At 41.4% G+C, this 20,000-nt stretch overlaps 2 protein-coding genes across 8 annotated transcripts in view; one reads left to right on the top strand and one right to left on the bottom strand.

Annotated features, from left to right (window-relative positions):
* The window catches only part of eno4 (enolase 4), a 189,187-nt gene that overhangs the window by 43,525 nt on the left and 125,662 nt on the right, over positions 1 to 20,000 (top strand). For 3 of the 7 annotated variants that reach the window (XM_062058922.1, XM_062058921.1, XM_062058920.1), the window contains exons 1-2: positions 374 to 612; positions 9,058 to 9,186. In XM_062058922.1, the coding sequence (XP_061914906.1) occupies positions 457 to 612; positions 9,058 to 9,186 (285 nt within the window). In that variant the 5' untranslated portion in view covers positions 374 to 456. Of the gene's footprint in view, positions 1 to 373; positions 613 to 9,053; positions 9,192 to 9,781; positions 10,075 to 11,130; positions 11,242 to 11,361; positions 11,477 to 11,652; positions 12,504 to 12,671; positions 12,859 to 12,973; positions 13,223 to 13,387; positions 13,513 to 13,879; positions 13,927 to 14,010; positions 14,160 to 14,286; positions 15,008 to 20,000 lie in introns of those variants that run through there. The other 4 variants (XM_062058916.1, XM_062058917.1, XM_062058918.1 and 1 more) reach the window with 4 other exon arrangements.
* LOC133657503 (uncharacterized) lies at positions 13,851 to 16,599 on the bottom strand. Its single transcript, XM_062058927.1, has 3 exons — positions 16,196 to 16,599; positions 15,523 to 15,741; positions 13,851 to 15,218 (listed from the first exon to the last, which is right to left on the bottom strand). The coding sequence occupies exons 1-3, from the start codon at positions 16,459 to 16,461 to the stop codon at positions 15,065 to 15,067; spliced, it is 639 nt and encodes a 212-aa protein (XP_061914911.1). The 5' UTR covers positions 16,462 to 16,599; the 3' UTR covers positions 13,851 to 15,064.

Below are 20,000 nucleotides of genomic sequence, written 5' to 3'. Positions count from 1 at the left end.
TGCAACCTACTAATAAAAGTCTCAATCAATCAATCAAATCAATGCATGTTTAGCGAGCGGTGCCCGCTCCCGCGAAGGGAATCATCTTTAGCAGGGAAATCCAATTTTGGCACAATACCGGTACTGGTAGCGCATTTTGACAGAACACCTGTTCTGCTTTTGGACACAAAAAAGAACACTTATGGAAATATTATTATAGCAAAATTATTTGAAACTTCCATAAACCCTTTGTTTTTCTATTAAATTGTTTGTACTTTAAAATTAAATCAAAATACAATAATCGTTTTTTTTATTTTTTCAATTCCCATAAATGAAAATAAAAATCCAAAGACCAAAACACGCTGTGCGAAAGCCGCGCGAGACGATAGTTCAATTTCTTAGTCTTGGAGTGTCACGTGAACGCGCCGTCCCATGGCAACGGAGAACAGCAAAGGCTAAAAACGATCGGGCGAGACAATGTCTTATCTTGTCATCTCTGAAGAGGATCAGAACTTCGGCCACACCAAAAACGCTGCAGCTGACTTCTACCGGGCCAACAAAGTCCCCGAGGAGCTGGAGTGCGCCCTGGCCGAGGCTTTCTTTCAAAACCCGGAGGACGTCAACGGTTATTTGGTCAACAAACTTCACTTCCTTTTCCTTCATCACACTAGCTTAATCTGTAAAGCTAGCATGTTATATCAATCATAGCCACGTAGACTTCAAGTGCATGCCACGAATGTATTGTAGCCTTAATGTGCATTCGTGTGATGCACTTGAAGTCTAATTTAATCACACGTGTTATTAATAACACTATCAGTTCATCGATATTTTACTTAAATAGGATATTCATTAGCTTCAACAAAGCCTCTTATTTTTCAAAGGACTGCTACAACCTCAACTATCTGAAATTGATATCGTGTGCACCTTACATTTAATCATAAACTGCTCACATAATATTTGTAAACATACATAAATACATTATTAGCCCATGAATAGGACTAATCCAAAGAGATTCTACAAACTTTTAAATCAGATCATCATTAGGTCTGCGTCACAGCCAAGAGGTCCATCCATCCATCCATATTCTACCGCTTGTCCCTTTCGGGGTCGCAGGGGGTGCTGGAGAGGTTTTGGGTTTAAATCCTCTTCTTACCTGGGTGGAGTTTGCGTGTTGTCAATGTGCTTGCATGGACTTTCTTTGGGGACAAGCGCTCCTCTGTCTACTTACATTCCCATGACAGTGATTTAGGAGGAGTTTTAATGTAAGTGGGAAATTATACCTATATTATACATATATAAAATACAGTAATGAAAAGAAAAAATACAATAATGACATTAATAGAAACTAATATCACTGAAACATACTTGTATCCCTGTGGTTATCTTGCACTTGATAAATCACACTGGCTGCTAAATGATTATATCAGCATCGCCTCCTATTATTGTGTGTACCAATAATATAGATAATATTATATATATACATGAAGCCAAACACACTAAATACATTGCGTGAACTATATTACTCATTTTAAGACACTATCTTTTTAGTAGATCAGCATTTCATGCTATCAAATTTGCACGTGTTTTAATACTCGCAAACCTTTAGAACAGGGGTGTCCAAAGTATGGTCCGGAACTTGAGTTTTGTTGGCCCGCAGCATATTGTGTAAATAAAACCCAAAAAAATAGTACAAATGTTGGCAAAAAGGCATAATGTAATGAGAATATATATATATATATATATATATATATATATATATATATATATATATATATATATATATATATATATATATATATATATATATATATATGTGTATATATATATATATATATATATATATATATATATATATATATGTATATATATATATATGTATATATATATATATATATATATATATATATATACATGTTTGTATATATATATATATATATATATATATATATATATATATATATATATATATATATATATATATACATACATACAGATATATTTAAATGTATATAAATGTGTGTGTGTGTGTGTGTGTGTGTGTGTACGTAAATATATACCGTCGTGGTCAAAAGTTTACATACACTTTTAAAGAACATAATGTCATGGCTGTCTTGAGTTTCCAATAATTTCTACAACTCCAATTTTTTTGTGATGGAGTGATTGGAGCACATACTTGTTGGTCACAAAAAACATTCATGAAGTTTGGTTCTTTTATGAATTTATTATGGGTTTACTGAAAATGTGACCAAATCTGCTGGGTCAAAAGTATACATACAGCAATGTTAATATTTGGTTACATGTCCCTTGGCAAGTTTCACTGCAATAAGGCACATTTGGTAGCCATCCACAAGCTTCTGGCGAGATTCTGGTTGAATTTTTGACCACTACTCTTGACACAGAACGTTCCTCCAGAAGGTCTGATCTTTGTCCATGTGATGTCAGATGAAACAAAAATTTAGCTGTTTGGCCACAATACCCAGCAAATGTTTGGAGGAGAAAAGGTGAGGCCTTTAATCCCAGGAACACGATGTCTCCCGTCAAGCATGGTGGTGGTAGTATTATGCTCTGGACCTGTTTTGCTGCCAATGGAACTGGTGCTTTACAGAGAGTAAATGGGACAATGAAAAACGAGGATTACCTCCAAATTCTTCAGGACAACCTAAAATCATCAGCCCAAAGGTTGGGTCTTGGGCGCAGTTGGGTGTTCCAACAGGAGAATGACACCAAACACACTTCAAAAGTGGTAAAGGAATGGCTAAATCAGGCTAGAATTAAGGTTTTAGAATGGCCTTTCCAAAGTTCTGACTTAAATGTGCGGACAATGCTGAAGAAACAAGTCCATGTCAGAAAACCAAAAAAATCAACTGAACTGCACCAATTTTGTCAAGAGGAGTGGTCTAAAATTCAACCTAAAGCTTGCCAGAAGCTTCTTATCTTTCAAAAGCGCCTTATTTCAGTGAAACTTGCCAAGGGACATGTAACCAAATATTAAAGGCCTACTGAAACCCACTACTACCGACTACGCAGTCTGATAGTTTATATATCAATGATGAAATCTTAACATTATAACACATGCCAATACGGCCGGGTTAACTTATAAAGTGACATTTTAAATTTGCCGCTAAACTTCCGGTTCGAAACGCCTCTGAGGTTGACGTATGCGCGTGACGTAGACCGGCGAACACGGGTATGCCTTCCACATTGAAGCCAATACGAAAAAGCTCTGTTTTCATTTCATAATTCCACAGTATTCTGGACATCTGTGTTCGTGAATCTGTTTCAATCATGTTCATTGCATTATGGAGAAGGACGCTGAGCAAGCAAAGAAGAAAGTTGTCGGTGCGAAATGGACGTATTTTTCGAACGTAGTCAGCCACAACAGTACACTGCCGGCGCTTCTTTGTTTACATTCCCGAAAGATGCAGTCAAGATGGAAGAACTCGGATAACAGAGACTCTAACCAGGAGGACTTTTGACTTCGATACACAGACACCTGTAGAGAACTGGGACAACACAGACTCTTACCAGGATTACTTTGATTTGGATGACAAAGACGCAGACGTGCTACTGTGAGTATGCAGCTTTGGCTTCTAAACATTTGATCGCTTGACCGTATGTGCGCAACTTTTTTTTGCGTATGTACGTAACTTTTTTAAAATATATAAGCTTTATGAACCTTGGGTTAGGTGAACGGTCTTTTGGGCTGAGTGATTGTGTGTGTTGATCAGGTGTTTGAATTGTATTGGCGTGTTCTATGGAGCTAGGAGCTAGCATAGGAGCTAGGAGCTAGCATAACAAACACGCAGGTGTTTTTATGCAGGATTAATTTGTGGCATATTAAATATAAGCCTGGTTGTGTTGTGGCTAATAGAGTATATATATGTCTTGTGTTTATTTACTGTTGTAGTCATTCCCAGCTGAATATCAGGTACCGTGAGTATGCAGCCTTGGCTGCTAAACATTTGAGAGCTTGACCGTATGTGCGCGTCACGTACGTAACTTTTTAAAAATATATAAGCTTTATGAACCTTGGGTTAGGTGAACGGTCTTTTGGGCTGAGTGATTGTGTGTGTTGATCAGGTGTTTGAATTGTATTGGCGTGTTCTATGGAGCTAGGAGCTAGCAGAGGAGCTAGGAGCTAGCGTAACAAACACGCAGGTGTTTTTATGCAGGATTAATTTGTGGCATATTAAATATAAGCCTGGTTGTGTTGTGGCTAATAGAGTATATATATGTCTTGTGTTTATTTACTGTTGTAGTCATTCCCAGCTGAATATCAGGTCACCCCCGGCTCTCACAGCATCTTCCCTATCTGAATAGCTTCAACTCCCCACTAGTCCTTCACTTGCACTTTACTCATCCACAAATCTTTCATCCTCGCTCAAATTAATGGGGAAATTGTCGCTTTCTCGGTCCGAATCTCTCTCACTTCATTGGGCCATCATTGTAAACAATAGGGAACTTTGCGTATATGTTCAACTGACTACGTCAAGCCTTTTTTTTATCAGATACCAAAAGTTGCAATCTTTATCGTCGTTGTTCTATACTAAATCCTTTCAGCAAAAATATGGCAATATCGCGAAATGATCAAGTATGACACATAGAATAGATCTGCTATCCCCGTTTAAATAAAAAAAATTCATTTCAGTAGGCCTTTAACATTGCTGTATGCAGTGTTGGTGCTAGGAATTTTCAAAATGGACTCCCAGGGATCCCATCAAGTCATAAAAATGGGATCCCACAGTACATTTTTGGGGTCTCACTTTTTTGGAAGCGTTTTGAAAACAAATGATAAATGTATGCATTATCCTGTTATATCTCACATTCTATATTGTGTTTTGGAAAAAGGTTGTCATAAACGTTACTTAATTCATCAAAAAAATTATACAAAAGAAAACACATTTTTATGCATATTTAATTTTCCTTCATGTATCTAAACGTTACCGCTGCCGGTAGTTTTTTCTATATTTGTATTTAATAAGTTGTAGGTGTATTTATTTCAGTATGAAAGTGTAAAAAGTGTTTTGCTTCGGTCATGAAATGATGATAATCTGTGTTGGCCCTGCGATGAGATGGCGACTTGTCCAGGGTGTACCCCGCCTTCCGCCCGATTGTAGCTGAGATAGGCTCCAGCGCCCCCCGCGACCCCGAAGGGAATAAGCGGTAGAAAATGGATGGATGGATGGATGGATGGTGTGCCAGGAGATACATAAATTATTTATTTAACGCTTAAATCTCTAGAGTCTACATCAACTTCACATCTATCCCTCAATTCAAATTTTTTGTTGTTGTTGTTGTTTTATTGTTTGTTTGTTTTCTGCCCTTTTTCTCAAACAAAACTGTTTATTTATGGCAAATACACATCCATCCATCCATCCATTTTCTACCGCTCAGCTGCACACAGGCGGAGGGAGGGTACACCCTGGACAAGTCGCCACCTCATCGCAGGGCCAACACAGATAGACAGACAACATTCACACTCACATTCACACACTAGGGCCAATTTAGTGTTGCCAATCAACCTATCCCCATGTGCATGTCTTTGGAGGTGGGAGGAAGCCAGAGTACCCGGCGGGAACCCACGCAGTCACGGGGAGAACATGCAAACTCCACACAGAAAGATCCAGAGCCCGGGATTGAACTCAGGACCTTTGTAATGTGAGGCACATGCACTAACCCCTGTTCCACCGTGCTGCACGGCAAATACAAAAAATATGAAAAATCTTCCACAAAAAATATTTTTGAAAGTGGAATATTTTTATCTGAAGTAATTGGAGCATTGGATAGGTCAATAATTGATAAAAAACATATATTTTGATTCAGTATTATATTTTGAGTAATGACAGTTTTAAAGAAAAAATAGAGCTTTGTTTTGTTAGTCAACATTGCAACTTTTTTTAAATTACATTTCACCTGTAAGCTTTTTTATTCCACTTTAGTTATGTTTTTTTTTAAATTTTAATAGTATTTTTAGAATGTACCGTGGGCATTTGAAACATTAGCCGTGGGCCGCAAATGGCCTCCAGGCCACACCTTTGACACCACTGCTATAGATAACAAAACATTTAAATCTGATAAGTCTATCGATTCAAAAGCAGAGCCTGGCTATGCATGCGCGTTCATCAGAGCCTGGCTATGCATGCACGTTCATCATAACGCACAGTCAGCATCTTTGCTTCAGTAAACAATGACGGTGATGACGTCACTGTCAGCGACGCAAGCTACATTTGCTAACTTGTTAGCCACTTCTCCAAAAGACTCCTTTGGAACACTCCTCACACATTAATACTTCAAAAGGCACATATTCGGCCCGTTTGTTGACCTACAAAGTATGTTTTTGGGGTGGAAGAGTCTGGTCGGGTGCTGGTTAGCTTGAAGCTAACAGCTAACCTGTCTCTGTCCTCAAACAATGTTGCTTCAACGGGAGACAAAAGTGAAGTTGCCATGGACTCACAAAGACTAAAACAACTAATTTATTGGAGACATGGCACGTGATGAAGTTAAAAAGGCTGACTTTACACTCACCTTAGTGTTTACAATAAAGTCTTTCTTTTGACAGCCCCTCGCGGTAAACTTGTCCGAGTGCAAACTGAGGCAGTATTTGTGATTGATTAAACTTCCGTCGAATCAAAATTTACGACCAATAAAAACGCAATAATTGGGGACGGGAATTTGATCCGGCAAATATAAACAAAACAAAACACCGGCGGTAAAAAAAAAAAAACAAGCAAACCAGGCAGTAAAAAAAAATTAAAAAATATGCGTCCAGGGGACACGCTGACTTCTGGAATTGTGCGTCCTTTCTGATTTCATTGTCCAAAAAGACAAAAAGTGTGTTAACGCCAGCACTGTGTACGTATACTTTTGACCCAGCAGATTTGGTCACATTTTCGGTAGACCCATGATAAATTCATAAAAGAACCAAACTTCATGAATGTTTTTTGTGACAAACAAGTATGTGCTCCAATCACTCTATCACAAAAAAATAAGAGTTGTAGAAATGATTGGAAACTCAAGACAGCCATGACTTTATGTTCTTTACAAGTGTATGTAAACTTTTGACCACGACTGTATATGCATATATACAGTACAGGCCAAAAGTTTGGACACACCCTCTCATTCAATGCATTTTATTTATTTTAATGACTATTTACATTGTAGATTGTCACTGAAGGCATCAAAACTATGAATGTGGAGTTATGTACTTAACAAAAAAAGGTGAAATAATGAAAAAATGTTTTATATTCTAGTTTCTTCAAAATAGCCACCCTTTGCCCTGATTACTTATTCGCACACTCTTGATGAGCTTCAGGGTTTTCACTTTACAGATGTGCCTTATCAGGGTTGATTAGTGGAATTTCTTGCTTTATCAATGGGTTTGGGACCATCATTTGTATTGTGCAGAAGTCAGGTTACTAGACAGCCGACAGCCCTTTTGGACAACTATTAAAATTCATATTATGGCAAGAACCAATCAGCTAACTAAAGAAAAATGAGTGGTCATCATTACTTTAAGAAACTAAGGTCAGTCAGTCTGGAAAATTGCAAAAACTTTGAATGTGTCCCCAAGTGGAGTCGCAAAAACCATCAAGCGCTACAACGAAACTGGCACACATGAGGACCGACCCAGGAAAGGAAGACCAAGAGTCACCTCTGCTTCTGAGGACAAGTTCATCCGAGTCACCAGCCTCAGAAATCAAAGGTTAACATCAGCTCAGATCGGAGACCAGATGAATGCCACACCGAGTTCTAGTAGCAGACCCATCTCTACAACAAATGTTAAGAGGAGACTGCGAGAATCAAGCCTTCGTGGTCAAATAGCTGCTAGGAAACCACTGCTAAAGAGAGGAAACAAGCAGAAGAGATTTGTTTGGGCCAAGAAACACAAGGAATCACATTAGACCAGTGGAAATCTGTGCTTTGGTCTGATGAGTCCAAATTTGAGATCTTTGGTTCCAACCGCCATGTCTTTGTGAGACGCACGGATGGATGGATTCCACATGCCTGGTTCCAACTGTGAAGCGTGGAGTAGGAGGTGTGATGGTTGTGGGTTTTTTTTTGCTGGTGACACTGTTGGGGATTTATTCAAAATTGAAGGCACACTGAACCACAGCATCCGGCAGCAACATACCATCCCATCCGGTTTGCGTTTAGTTGGACAATCATTTATTTTTTAACAGGACAATGACCCCAAACACACCTCCAGGCTGCGTAAAGGCTATTTGACCAAGAAGGGGAGAAATGGAGTGCTGCGGCAGCTGACCTGGCCTCCACAGTCACCGGACCTGAGCCCAATCGAGATGGTTTGGGGTGAGCTGGACCGCAGAGTGAAGATAAGGGGCCAACAAGTGCTAAACGCCTCTGGGAACTCCTTCAAGACTGTTGAAAAACCATTTCAGGTGACTACCTCTTGAAGCTCATCGAGAGAATGCCAAGAGTGTGCAAAGCAGTAATCAGAGTGAAGGGTGGCTATTTTGAAGAAACTAGAATATAAAACAGGTTTTTAGTTATTTCACCTTTTTTTTAAAGTACATAGCTCCACGTGTTCGTTCATAGTTTTGATGCCTTCAGTGACAATGTACAATGTAAATAGTCATGAAAATAATGAAACACATTGAATGAGAACCTTTTGTTTTTAAATATACATGTTTGTTTTTAGTATTTTATTTTACAAAATTAAAAATACAGAATATCAAAACGACCCTTTGCAAGCTTTGAGTTTTCAGTATGCGGACCTTTACGGAACAAAGTTTGGACACTTCTGCTTTAGAAAATCAAATTCTGTGTTTTTACACTGAGTAATAGGAGCAGCTTTTTGTTGTGGGAAATGTGTTGAATTGTTTTGTCGGATATTTGTTTACTTTGTTTAATGGATGCTGACAAATGTCGAAAAAGATGCATCGATCATTGTTAATCAAATTGTAACACCCTGAATCACAATGGAATTGTGAGATGGGTGGCACAACCCTGCTAACAACTTGACCACTGTGCTACCTTAAACATGCGATGCAAGATAGAATCAATGAGTGCTCATATGAAAATGAATTTTCAACCACTTTTCTACCACTGTTCCTTTAGGCAAACTATTTCGCAAAGCTGTCACCGGCACCACTAATCAGCAGACTGAATGGAAAAGAGGTCTATGATTCACGAGGGCAACGGTCTGTTGAGGCTGAGGTCTACTGCATTGCCTGCAATAAAGAAAAGGTAATGTATGTAAAAATTGTATCTTTCTTATGGTACGATGCATTGTTTTCACACACAACTGTATTTTTATAAGTCGCATTCATGGGTTCATATTACACAAAATCCACTTTTCTTGCCTGTTGGCACCTGTTTTTGTGTCTTCATTATCCCCAAAAGTGTGAACTGAAACCATGGAAGCATTAAAGGCCTACTGAAACCCACTACTACCGACCACGCAGTCTGATAGTTTATATATCAATGATGAAATCTTAACATTGCAACACATGCCAATACGGCCGGGTTAACTTATAAAGTGACATTTAAAATTTCCCGGGAAATATCCGGCTGAAACGTCGCGGTATGATGACGTATGCGCGTGACGAAGGCAGTTGAACGCGTCATCTTGGAATAGGTCCCTCCCAATTTAAACAGCTCTGTTTTAATCGCTAATTTCCACAGTATTCAGGACATCTGTGTTGGTGAATCTTTTGGAAATTTGTTCAATTAACAATGGAGACTGCAAAAAAGAGAGTTGTAGGGAAGCGGTGTGTTGCTGCTGGATGTAGCAACACAAACCAAAACACAACCGGTGTTTCATTGTTTCTTTTCCCAAAAGATGGCGGCCAAGCTTTACTATGGAACAAAGAAGTCAAGCGAACACGGTTGGATTGGACGACACATACGAAGTACAGTGTATTATGCAGCGAACATTTCGAAAGATCATGTTTCGAAGAGGGTCCCTTGCGAATGGCAGAAATGGGAATCAGCACTCGTCGACTCGTGCTGAAGAAAGGTGCGAAGCCAACTATTTTCGATAGACCACGGACAAGTCCGGAGCACCCGACCCCCTCCACAAGCGGACAGACTGGGCACATGAGGTCTGCATTTGCCAAAAGGGAAAGGAAGAGGGTAAGAATCTTGATATCCAGTTTTCATAGTCAGACTACACTGTTCCAATATCCATTTCTTTGTTCTCAATTGTTGAAACCCCCCCACCTCCACACCCCGGATTGTAAATAATGTAAATAATTCAATGTGATTATCTTGTGTGATGACTGTATTATGATGATAGTATATATATGATAGTATATATCTGTATCATGAATCAATTTAAGTGGACCCCGACTTAAACAAGTTGAAAAACTTATTGGGGTGGTACCATTTAGTGGTCAATTGTACGGAATATGTACTTCACTGTGCAACCTACTAATAAAAGTCTCAATCAATCAACCAAAACTAACACACACAGTCATAGACTACTCCAGTGGTTCTCAACCTTTTTTCAGTGATTTTCCCCTGTGAACATTTTTTTAATTCAAGTACCCCCTAATCAGAGCAAAGCATTTTTGGTTGAAAAAAAGAAAAAAAATACAGCACTATGTCATCAGTTTCTGATTTATTAAATTGTATAACAGTGCAAGATATTGCTAATTTGTAGTGGTCTTTCTTGAACTATTTGGAAAAAAAGATATAAAAATAACTAAAAACTTGTTGAAAAATAAACAAGTGATTCAATTATAAATAATATTTTGTACACATAGAAGTAATCATCAACTTAAAGTGCCCTCTTTGGGGATTGTAATAGAGATCCATCTGGATTCATGAACTTAATTCTAAACATTTATTTTGTTGAAGTATTATTCAATAAATATATTTATAAAGGATTTTTGAATTGTTGCTATTTTTATAATATTTAAAAAAAAATCTCTCGTACCCCTTGGCATACCTTCAAGTATCCCCAAGGGTATGCGTACCCCCATTTGAGAACCACTGGACTACTCCATGAACAATGAAATAAATTAACAATAAAATAGTCTACATATAATTATTGCTTCAAGTTCTAGTCAAGTTCTTCTGCAGTATAAAGTATCGTACATTTACTGACATTACTGTCAATAGTGTCAATACTGTCAATAGATTACAATAGACAATAATATAAAGTATTGTACATTTGTACATTTACAGACAATAGATCAGATCATGGACAGTACGACTACGGCATCAGTGGCGGATGCGGTGGATGAACCAATGGCAATGGCACTAGATTTGCCTGATGAGGAGGGCGATCAAGATCAGGTTCGATTTGTTTTCCTAATCAATGTTCAAATGGATTACAGTTCAAGCCCAATCCAAAAGTATTCATAATTAATGTAAATGAGGTATCCATATTACATGTAGCTGTTTCTCCATTTCCAGGGAAATACAAGAGAACAAGGATGCCAGACGGACTGGGTACCGATTGGGACAGCACCAACAGCAATGACCAGTAGCAAGAGCACCCAAACAGGGAAAATACATCATAGATCAAAGGGTATGTCTATTTCGGTGACGAACATGATTCTGCACATCACAGTACACATTGCACGCTGCCTGTGCAGAGTAGAGTAGACAGATAAATTAGGTGATTCAAAGACAATAATTATTATGTGATTCTAGTTTAATTTTAACAGATTATATAAAACAACTTGTGCTTGATTTTATTGCTAGGACACCAGGTGACCCCAGATATCCTCGAGAGGGTTAGAGCTCGGCCGGCCAGGGTTAGTGAAGTCCCATTGTCAAGTGTAGCAGCTCCATCTGACAGCCCCGAGATGCAGACTAACATAGCAGCTCCAGGTGTGTCTGGAATGCAAGCCAAGCTACGACCACCTCCTGCATTGTTTGATGAAGGACCAGCATCAAGTCCCACTGCGCCTTTTGTTGGTGGTTCTTCCGATGACAGCTATGTGCCGAGTGAGTCAATGACATCGGATCCGTGTCAATCTGACGGGTCGCCAGATCGCCCATGTACTCACCAGATGCATGAAGAGGGCTGCCACAAGGAACCGAAGTACATCATCTTTGAGTCGTGCCTCCAGAGTCTCGTCAAGTGGTGTCACTGTCCAGTCTGTGGCAGCCAGGACATAAGCCCTTCTTGGGATTCGAACGGTACACAGCTGACCATGACTCTTCAATGTGCATCATGTGACCAGAGGAGTAGTTGGAGCAGCCAGCCAAACATTGGCCCTTATGCCGCGGGCAACATCCTGCTGTCTGCTGGCATCCTCTTCGCTGGGGCATCTTCTGGCAAGGTGTTGCAAGTGCTGAACAGCATCGGAGTGGTCACGTATGTGAAGAGGACATTTTTCAACCACCAGGAGCTCATCCTGCAGCCAGCCATCAAAAAGGTGTGGGAGGAACAGCAACGGACGCACCTCACCATGCTGCAGGTGGAAGGCCGACCCCTCGTCCTTGGTGGTGATGGGCGAGCAGACAGTCCGGGACACAGCGCCAAGTTCGGTACCTACACCACAATGGAGCTTGTGGCCAATGTGGTTCTCGACCTTCAGGTTGTACAGGTACGACCATATAATCTCACTAAAACACTAGTAACACAATAAGCAGATAAGGGATTTTCCAGAATTATCCTAGTAAATTTGTCTAATAACATTAACCATTTCAATGTATACTAAGCCCCTTTTTCATTTTTTTCTTTGCTCATTCCTTTTCTGTTATATATATTTCAGAGCAACGAATGTCTTGGCAGCTACCATATGGAGATGGAAGGACTGAAGAGGATGGTGGAACTGCTGATCAGCTGGGACCTGGATGTCGGGGTGCTGGTGACAGACAGACACAGACAGATCGCTAAATGGATTCGTGAAAACATGCCCAATACACGGCACTGCTATGACATCTGGCATGTTGCAAAATGTTAGTTGGATTATTTGTATGCATGACAAGTTGTGAAGTAGTGTGTACATATCAGTGATCAGATGAATGCGATATTGTATTTAATCCACAAATTTCTGTTTTTTTCTGTTTGTAGCCATCGGAAAGAAACTGAAGGCCATCGCCAAGCATAAGGACTGTGAAGACCTGAAGCCCTGGGTGCAAAGTATAATCAACCACCTCTACTGGGCAGCAGTGTCTACACCGCCTGGAGAGGGGGAACTTCTGGTTGCCAAGTGGAAGTCTGTGGAGCGACACATTCAGAACATCCACAAGGACCATGGCGACCTCTTCCCAATTTGTACTCATGGACAACTGCAACGGCAAAAGAAATGGCTCAAACAAAGTGAGTAGGCAAATAAGTTGCCCGAAAGCAGTGAGGGACTAGCAGTATTTTCCTGCACATCTTTTGAAAGTCAAAAAATTCAGATAAACTTGTAAGTAAATAACCAGTTTAAGTTGACTGGAACATTTTTGTAGAAACGTTGTTCTATTTTAAATTTATGTTTAGGTTCACGCTCAGCAGTGAAACTGGAGGAGGTGGTCAACAACAAGTCCCTGCTAAAAGATATCGCCATGCTGTCGGGTGAACACCAGACTTCCAAGGTGGAGGCGTTCCATAGCCTTGTCATACAGGTGAGAATTAGACTGATCGCCTGTAGGTGGTGTCGGTGGTTACCACCTGCCACTAGGACTTTGGTGGCCAGGGAGCAAAATACTAGAGCATACTAAATGAAGCCTTGATACAGTCAGTGTAAGCAAGAGAATGTTGGAGGTCCAACATAGTGGCTGGCATCTTGGTGAGAAAGATTGCAAACAATTCTGGCGTGGTGTTAACATTGAAAACAAAACAGCTTCATTACTGCAGGAGATCAAGCTTTAATAGCTGACTATTAACAGTTTAATACACAAACATTTGTATTCAAATTTACAAACAATTTATAAATTTACACACACATTGTATGGACGCATGACTGAATAAAGTGTCTTTTATCTTATACAGTTCGCACCGAAAATGTATGTCTTCTCATACATCGGAATGCTGTGCAGGTATGTTTCCACACTAATCTAAGTGTCACTAGTGTGTGCCATACTTTAGTACTAATTATTACATTATTCTGTTACCACACCTAGGAACCTGCTTGCTGGGCTGCACTGGAACGAAAATTCGAGCCGCCCTATAGCCACTACACAAGCGGGTGCTGAGCGCTATGCAGTACGCTACCCGAAGTATAAAGCAGGGGGCCATGTGGTCAAGAAAATCGCGACAGAGCCAACATACCGTAAGTGTAGAGGACACAAAACATGTAAACACTTGACACTTTGTATCATGATAATAATACTGTCAAGTTTCACTCTCCATGAGTATATTATGTTGTGAGCAGGAACATGTACAATTGTATTTTGCAGGCTACGTAGATGACTTGATCAGGGAGGTTGTTGCTGGCTGCAGACAGACCCCTGACGAGAGAACACCACTCAGCGTCACTGTGGATGTGCCTCCCTTCCTCTGCGATGAACTGGAGAAGCCAGACAAGGAGGAAGCCATCGCCAAGCACAGGAGTCGCTTCGGTAAGTGTGAAATGCCCTCCCGGTAACAGTTAGAGATGCTACCTCAGTAGAAGCATTTAAGTCCCATCTTAAAACTCATTTGTATACTCTAGCCTTTAAATAGACCCCCTTTTTAGACCAGTTGATCTGCCGTTTCTTTTCTTTTCTCCTCTGCCCCCCCCCCCACGTGGAGGGGTTATTCCGGTGACCATGGATAAAGTGCTGGCTGTCCAGAGTTGGGACCCGGGGTATACCGCTCGCCTGTGCATCGGTTGGGGACATCTGCGCTGCTGACCCGTCTCCGCTCGGGGTGGCCTCCTGCTGGCTCCACTGGACCCTCACTAATATGTTAGACCCACTCGACATCCATTGCTTTCGGTCTCCCCTAGAGGGGGGGGGTTACCCACATATGCGGTCCTCTCCAAGGTTTCTCATAGTCATTCACATCGACGTCCTACTGGGGTGAGTTTTCCTTGCCCGTGTGTGGGCTCTGTACCGAGGATGTCGTTGTGGCTTGTACAGCCCTTTGAGACATTTGTGATTTAGTGCTATATAAATAAACATTGATTGATTGACTGATTGATTGATTGATTGATTTTATTGATTAAGTACAGTGGCCATGTAGATTCTGTTGCAGTCACTGCACGTCTTGGAACCCCGTGTAGTCCATCGATGGGAATGTTGTCCTAATCTTATGTACTACACAAGCTGGTAGTACCACCCTTATGTCCTTTCCCAGATATCCCCAGCAGAAGCGGACAAACTGTCGATAGGCTGTGTGTCGTCTCCGCCTGCAAGTAGCAAATGATGGCAGCTGTTATTATCCGGACATGGATACACAGTGACTCACTGTTCTCTGAGATTCAAAAGACATTGTCATGCATTCTATTCATTTGTCATTTACTGTTGCAGTAAATTGTAAATATTGTTGACATCTACGGTCCATCTATGTAATACTTCTATGATATATAATGTCATGTGCATTGTAGCACAGTACATTTCACAGAATAAGAATAAGATAAGAAAGTGCTCATTCTGACTTATCTTCCAAAGGTTGATAGAATAAAGAATTATTTAAACTTATTAGTGCCTCACTCATTTTGCTGTTGCTGCAGCATGCCATATTGCTGTTTGTAGGCGTTATACGCTGTCTGCAGCACCCATTCATCCAGACACACAGATGGAAAGCCATGGTGGTCTATGATGCACGTCTTCACCCCCTCCTCCTCCATCGTTCTGGTCACTGCCTCTATTTCACTACAGCAGACACACTCAGCCACTGTCTCCATGTTCACACAGTTTTGACATGTACACCTGGAAATAGAAATGTTCATAATATTTGTAAATCAATTCATATTATTGACACCTGCAATCTGCAAACATGTGGAATAATTAATATTATCATTGTCTTGTTGTGGATCTTATTAATCTGCATGCATATTTTTAGTATTGCCGGTATATGGAGCTGTGGCCCATAGAAATAATGGGTAATTAATTAGGTTTGACATTGTGTCAATGATAGATACTTAGTGTATAGATAGGCCTGGGGTGTAAGTTGTAACACTAACAGTAACACATTGTGTCAATGATAGATACTTAGTGTATAGATAGGCATGGGGTGTAAGTTGTAACACTAACAGTAACACATTGTGTCAATGATAGATACTTAGTGTATAGATAGGCCTGGGGTGTAAGTTGTAACACTAACAGTAACAGTGCAAGACTAGGCCACAAACTAAAACTAGTCTATAAATAAATAACATATTACCATTCTGTATTCTCAAGGCGATCTATGTCGTGTGCTCCTCCAGCATCAATAGCAGCAGCGTCCTCCTGACCGTCTTCATCAGCGTCGGGTTCAAAGCGATATGGCTCTATCCCTCTCACAGCTTCTTCCCTATCTGAATCGCTTCCACTCCCCACTAGTCCTTCACTTGCACTTTCCTCATCCACAAATCTTTCATCCTCGCTCAAATTAATGGAGAAATCGTCGCTATCTCGGTCAGAATCGCTCTCAGATCTGGCGGCCATCATTGCAAACAATAGGGAGCTTTGCGGATATGTTCAATTGTCCACGTCACGCTACTTCCGGTAGGGGCAAGGCTTTTTTTTGTCAGATACCAAAAGTTGCTATCTTTATCGTCGTTTTTCTATTCTAAATCCTTTCAGCAAAAATATGGCAATATCGCGAAATGATCAAGTATGACACATAGAATAGATCTGCTATCCCCGTTTAAATAAAAAAATTTCATTTCAGTAGGCCTTTAAGGGGAAATTTTTCAAACTATTTAGTATTGCTTTGTTGTTGAGATTTGCCCCGACAGACTTTGCCGTCAACGGATATTTCCATACGTAATAGAGGTTTTTAGGTTTTATTTTTCCTAGTGGCAGTTGCAGTCCAAACAAAAATATGTCCACGATGTGACCCGATGACTGAACATGTTCTGTTTGTATTAACCAGCAGAGGTCACTACATAACTACAATAATAACAATTAAGCCAGCGTAAGCGAACTCCAGAATGGTTAGGCTGCCCCCCCAAAATTACAAGTCCGGACATCAGAAAAGAGTAGGGAAGGAGGGCAGGAATAGGAGCAGCAGAGCAGGATCCCAGGACATTAAAAACGTTCTGACTAAAAGGTAAGCAACGTTCCGTTGCCCACTTGCACAATTACGCACGGCTCACGCATTCTCTGCGCACAGCAAAGAATATGGAGCGCACAAAATCAAATCCAATCTAAACTCTAAACAAAATAAGCTCATAACAATATGTTCTGTAGGATTTTGCAATCCAGCTGTGATGACAGGTCACAACAAGCGGCCGTAATAGATAAAACAATGTTTGTCACCTCTGTCGAGACACTTTAAGGAGGGAAATAATTCCATCGATCACTTTATTGAGCAAAACTGTCTATATTTGGCTGAACTTCACCAAAAACATTTGTAACAACATTTTTAAACTGGTAATTTTCTGCCATACAAAAAAACAACTCATCTGTCGTATCAACAGCGTATATATGTGTGTGTGTGTGTGTGTATATATGTATATGTATATCAGAATCAGAATCAGAATCAGAATCGTTTTATTGCCATTGTTTGAGAACGGGTTCACAAACTAGGAATTTTTCTTGGTGCAAACGTGCGACATAAAACACATATAACACATATTTGGTATAAAAAAGAGCTGTGACTGAGCTATCAGATAGACTTAGAAGGGATTCAAGGAATTCAAGGAGCTGCTGTTAGGAGTTATTGTTCATTTGCCTGATGGCCGAGGGGAAAAAACTGTTCAGGTGGCGGGAGGTGTGGGTCTGGATGGAGCGTAGTCTCCTGCCTGAGGGGAGAGGGGAGAATAGCGTGTGTCCAGGGTGAGAAGAGTCAGCTGTGATCCGACCCACACGCCTCCTGGTCCTGGAGGAGAACAAGTCCTGGAGGGATGGGAGCTTGCAGCCAATCACCTTCTCAGCAGCACGTACGATGCGCCGCAGTCTATTCTTATCCTGGACTGTGGCGCCGGGGAACCACACTGTGATGGAGGAGGTCAGGATGGACTCTATGATGGCTGAGTAAAACTGCACCAGCATCTCTGTCGGCACCTTAAGTTTCCTCAGCTGCCGCAGGAAGTACATCCTCTGCTGAGCCTTCTTGATGAGGGAGCTGATGGTCAGCTCCCACTTGAGGTCCTGGGTGATGGTGGTGCCCAAGAAACGGAAGGAGTCCACAATGGGGACGGGGGTGGGAGAGTCAATCAGGGTGAGGGGGGATGGTGGGGCTGTGACTTTCCTGAAGTCCATGATCATCTCCACTGTTTTCTGGGCGTTCAGCTCCAGGTTGTTGAGGCTGCACCAGGACGTCAGCCGGTCCACCTCTCTCCTGTAGGCGGACTCATCGCCATTCGAGATGAGCCCGATGAGGGTGGTGTCATCCGCAAACTTGAGCAGTTTTACGGATTGGTGACTGGAGGTGCAGCAGTTTGTATACAGGGAGAAGAGCCAGGGGGAGAGTACACAGCCCTGAGGAGTACCAGTGTTTGTGGTTCGACTGTCCGAGACAATCTTCCCCAGCCGTACGTGCTGTCTTCGGTCTGTCAGGAAGTCATTAATCCAACTGCAGAGGGAGTTGGGCACGCTGAGCTGGTAGAGCTTGTCTCGTAGCAGTCCAGGGAGGATGGTGTTGAAGGCAGAATGAAGTCCACAAACAGGATCCTGGCGTAGGTTCCTGGGGAGTCCAGATGCTCCAGGATGAAGTGGAGGGCCAGGTTCACTGCATCATCCACAGACCTGTTGGCTCTGTAGGCGAACTGCAGTGGGTCCAGGAGGGGGGCGTTGATGTCCTTGAGGTGGGGCAGGACCAAGCGCTCAAAGGACTTCATGACCACAGACGTCAGCGCGACCGACCTGTAGTCATTTAGTCCTGTGATCCGTGCTTTCTTGGGGACAGGGACAATGGTAGAGGTCTTAAAGCAGGACGGCACGCGGCATAGCTCCAGAGAGGTGTTAAAAATGTCAGTGAAGACAGGAGCCAGCTGGTCCGCACAGTGTCTGAGAGTGGAGGGGGAGACACCATCCGGCCCGGGGGCCTTCCGCGTATTCAGCTTCAAGAACTGCCGGCGTACATCCTCTTCTTTGATGGAGAGGGTCTTTACAGTCTTATATATATATATATATATATATATATATATATATATATATATATATATATATATATACTGTATATACAGTACAGGCCAAAAGTTTGGACACACCTTCTTCTCATTCAATGTTCTTTATTTTCATGACTATTTACATTGTAAATTGTCACTGAAGGCATCAAAACTATGAATGAACACATGTGGAGTCATGTACTCATCTACCCCTGGGGCCTTGCCACCGAGGAACTTTTTAACTACCTCAGCAACCTCAGCCCCAGAAATAGGAGAGCCCACCACAGATTCCCCAGACACTGCTTCCTCATAGGAAGACGTGTTGGTGGGATTGAGGAGGTCTTCGAAGTATTCCTTCCACCGATCCACAACATCTGCAGTCGAGGTCAGCAGAACACCATCCTCACCATACACGTTGTTGATAGTGCACTGCTTCCCTTTCCTGAGGCGGCGGACGGTGGACAAGAATCGCTTTGAAGCCATCCGGAAGTTGTTTTCCGTGGCTTCCCCGAACTCCTTCCATGTCCGAGTTTTTGCCTCCGCGACTGCTGAAGCCGCACACCAGCTTCGAGCTTCAGACATTTATTATAAAACTTGATAATCCGATTTTATGCGCACTGGTGTACCGCTACCAAAATATGACAAAGACTTTGTACAAGACTTTGTACAAGTCTTCACAAACTTCGCAACCAGTCTAGCTTTGAGCTACGATCGAAGTCTAATAGACACTTTTAATTTGACGCAGTCGATGTCGGGCTTGACACATGAAAATGGACCCACACTGGACAGTGTGTTATCTTTTGGCTGCAATGTGTCTGAAGTTGAATTTGTTGAAACACATTTGTCGGATCATTTTGCTATATTGTGTTCCGTAACATGTTTACAAAGACAGGCTACTCTGTGCGTCTTGGCGCGTAGTATGCACAATTAACC

The sequence above is a fragment of the Entelurus aequoreus genome, linkage group LG09 (genome assembly GCF_033978785.1).
Source record: "Entelurus aequoreus isolate RoL-2023_Sb linkage group LG09, RoL_Eaeq_v1.1, whole genome shotgun sequence".
In the NCBI taxonomy this organism is placed as follows: domain Eukaryota; kingdom Metazoa; phylum Chordata; class Actinopteri; order Syngnathiformes; family Syngnathidae; genus Entelurus; species Entelurus aequoreus.
The sequence above is the reverse complement of the archived record's forward strand: the minus strand, read 5'-3'. Positions and strand labels throughout refer to the sequence as shown.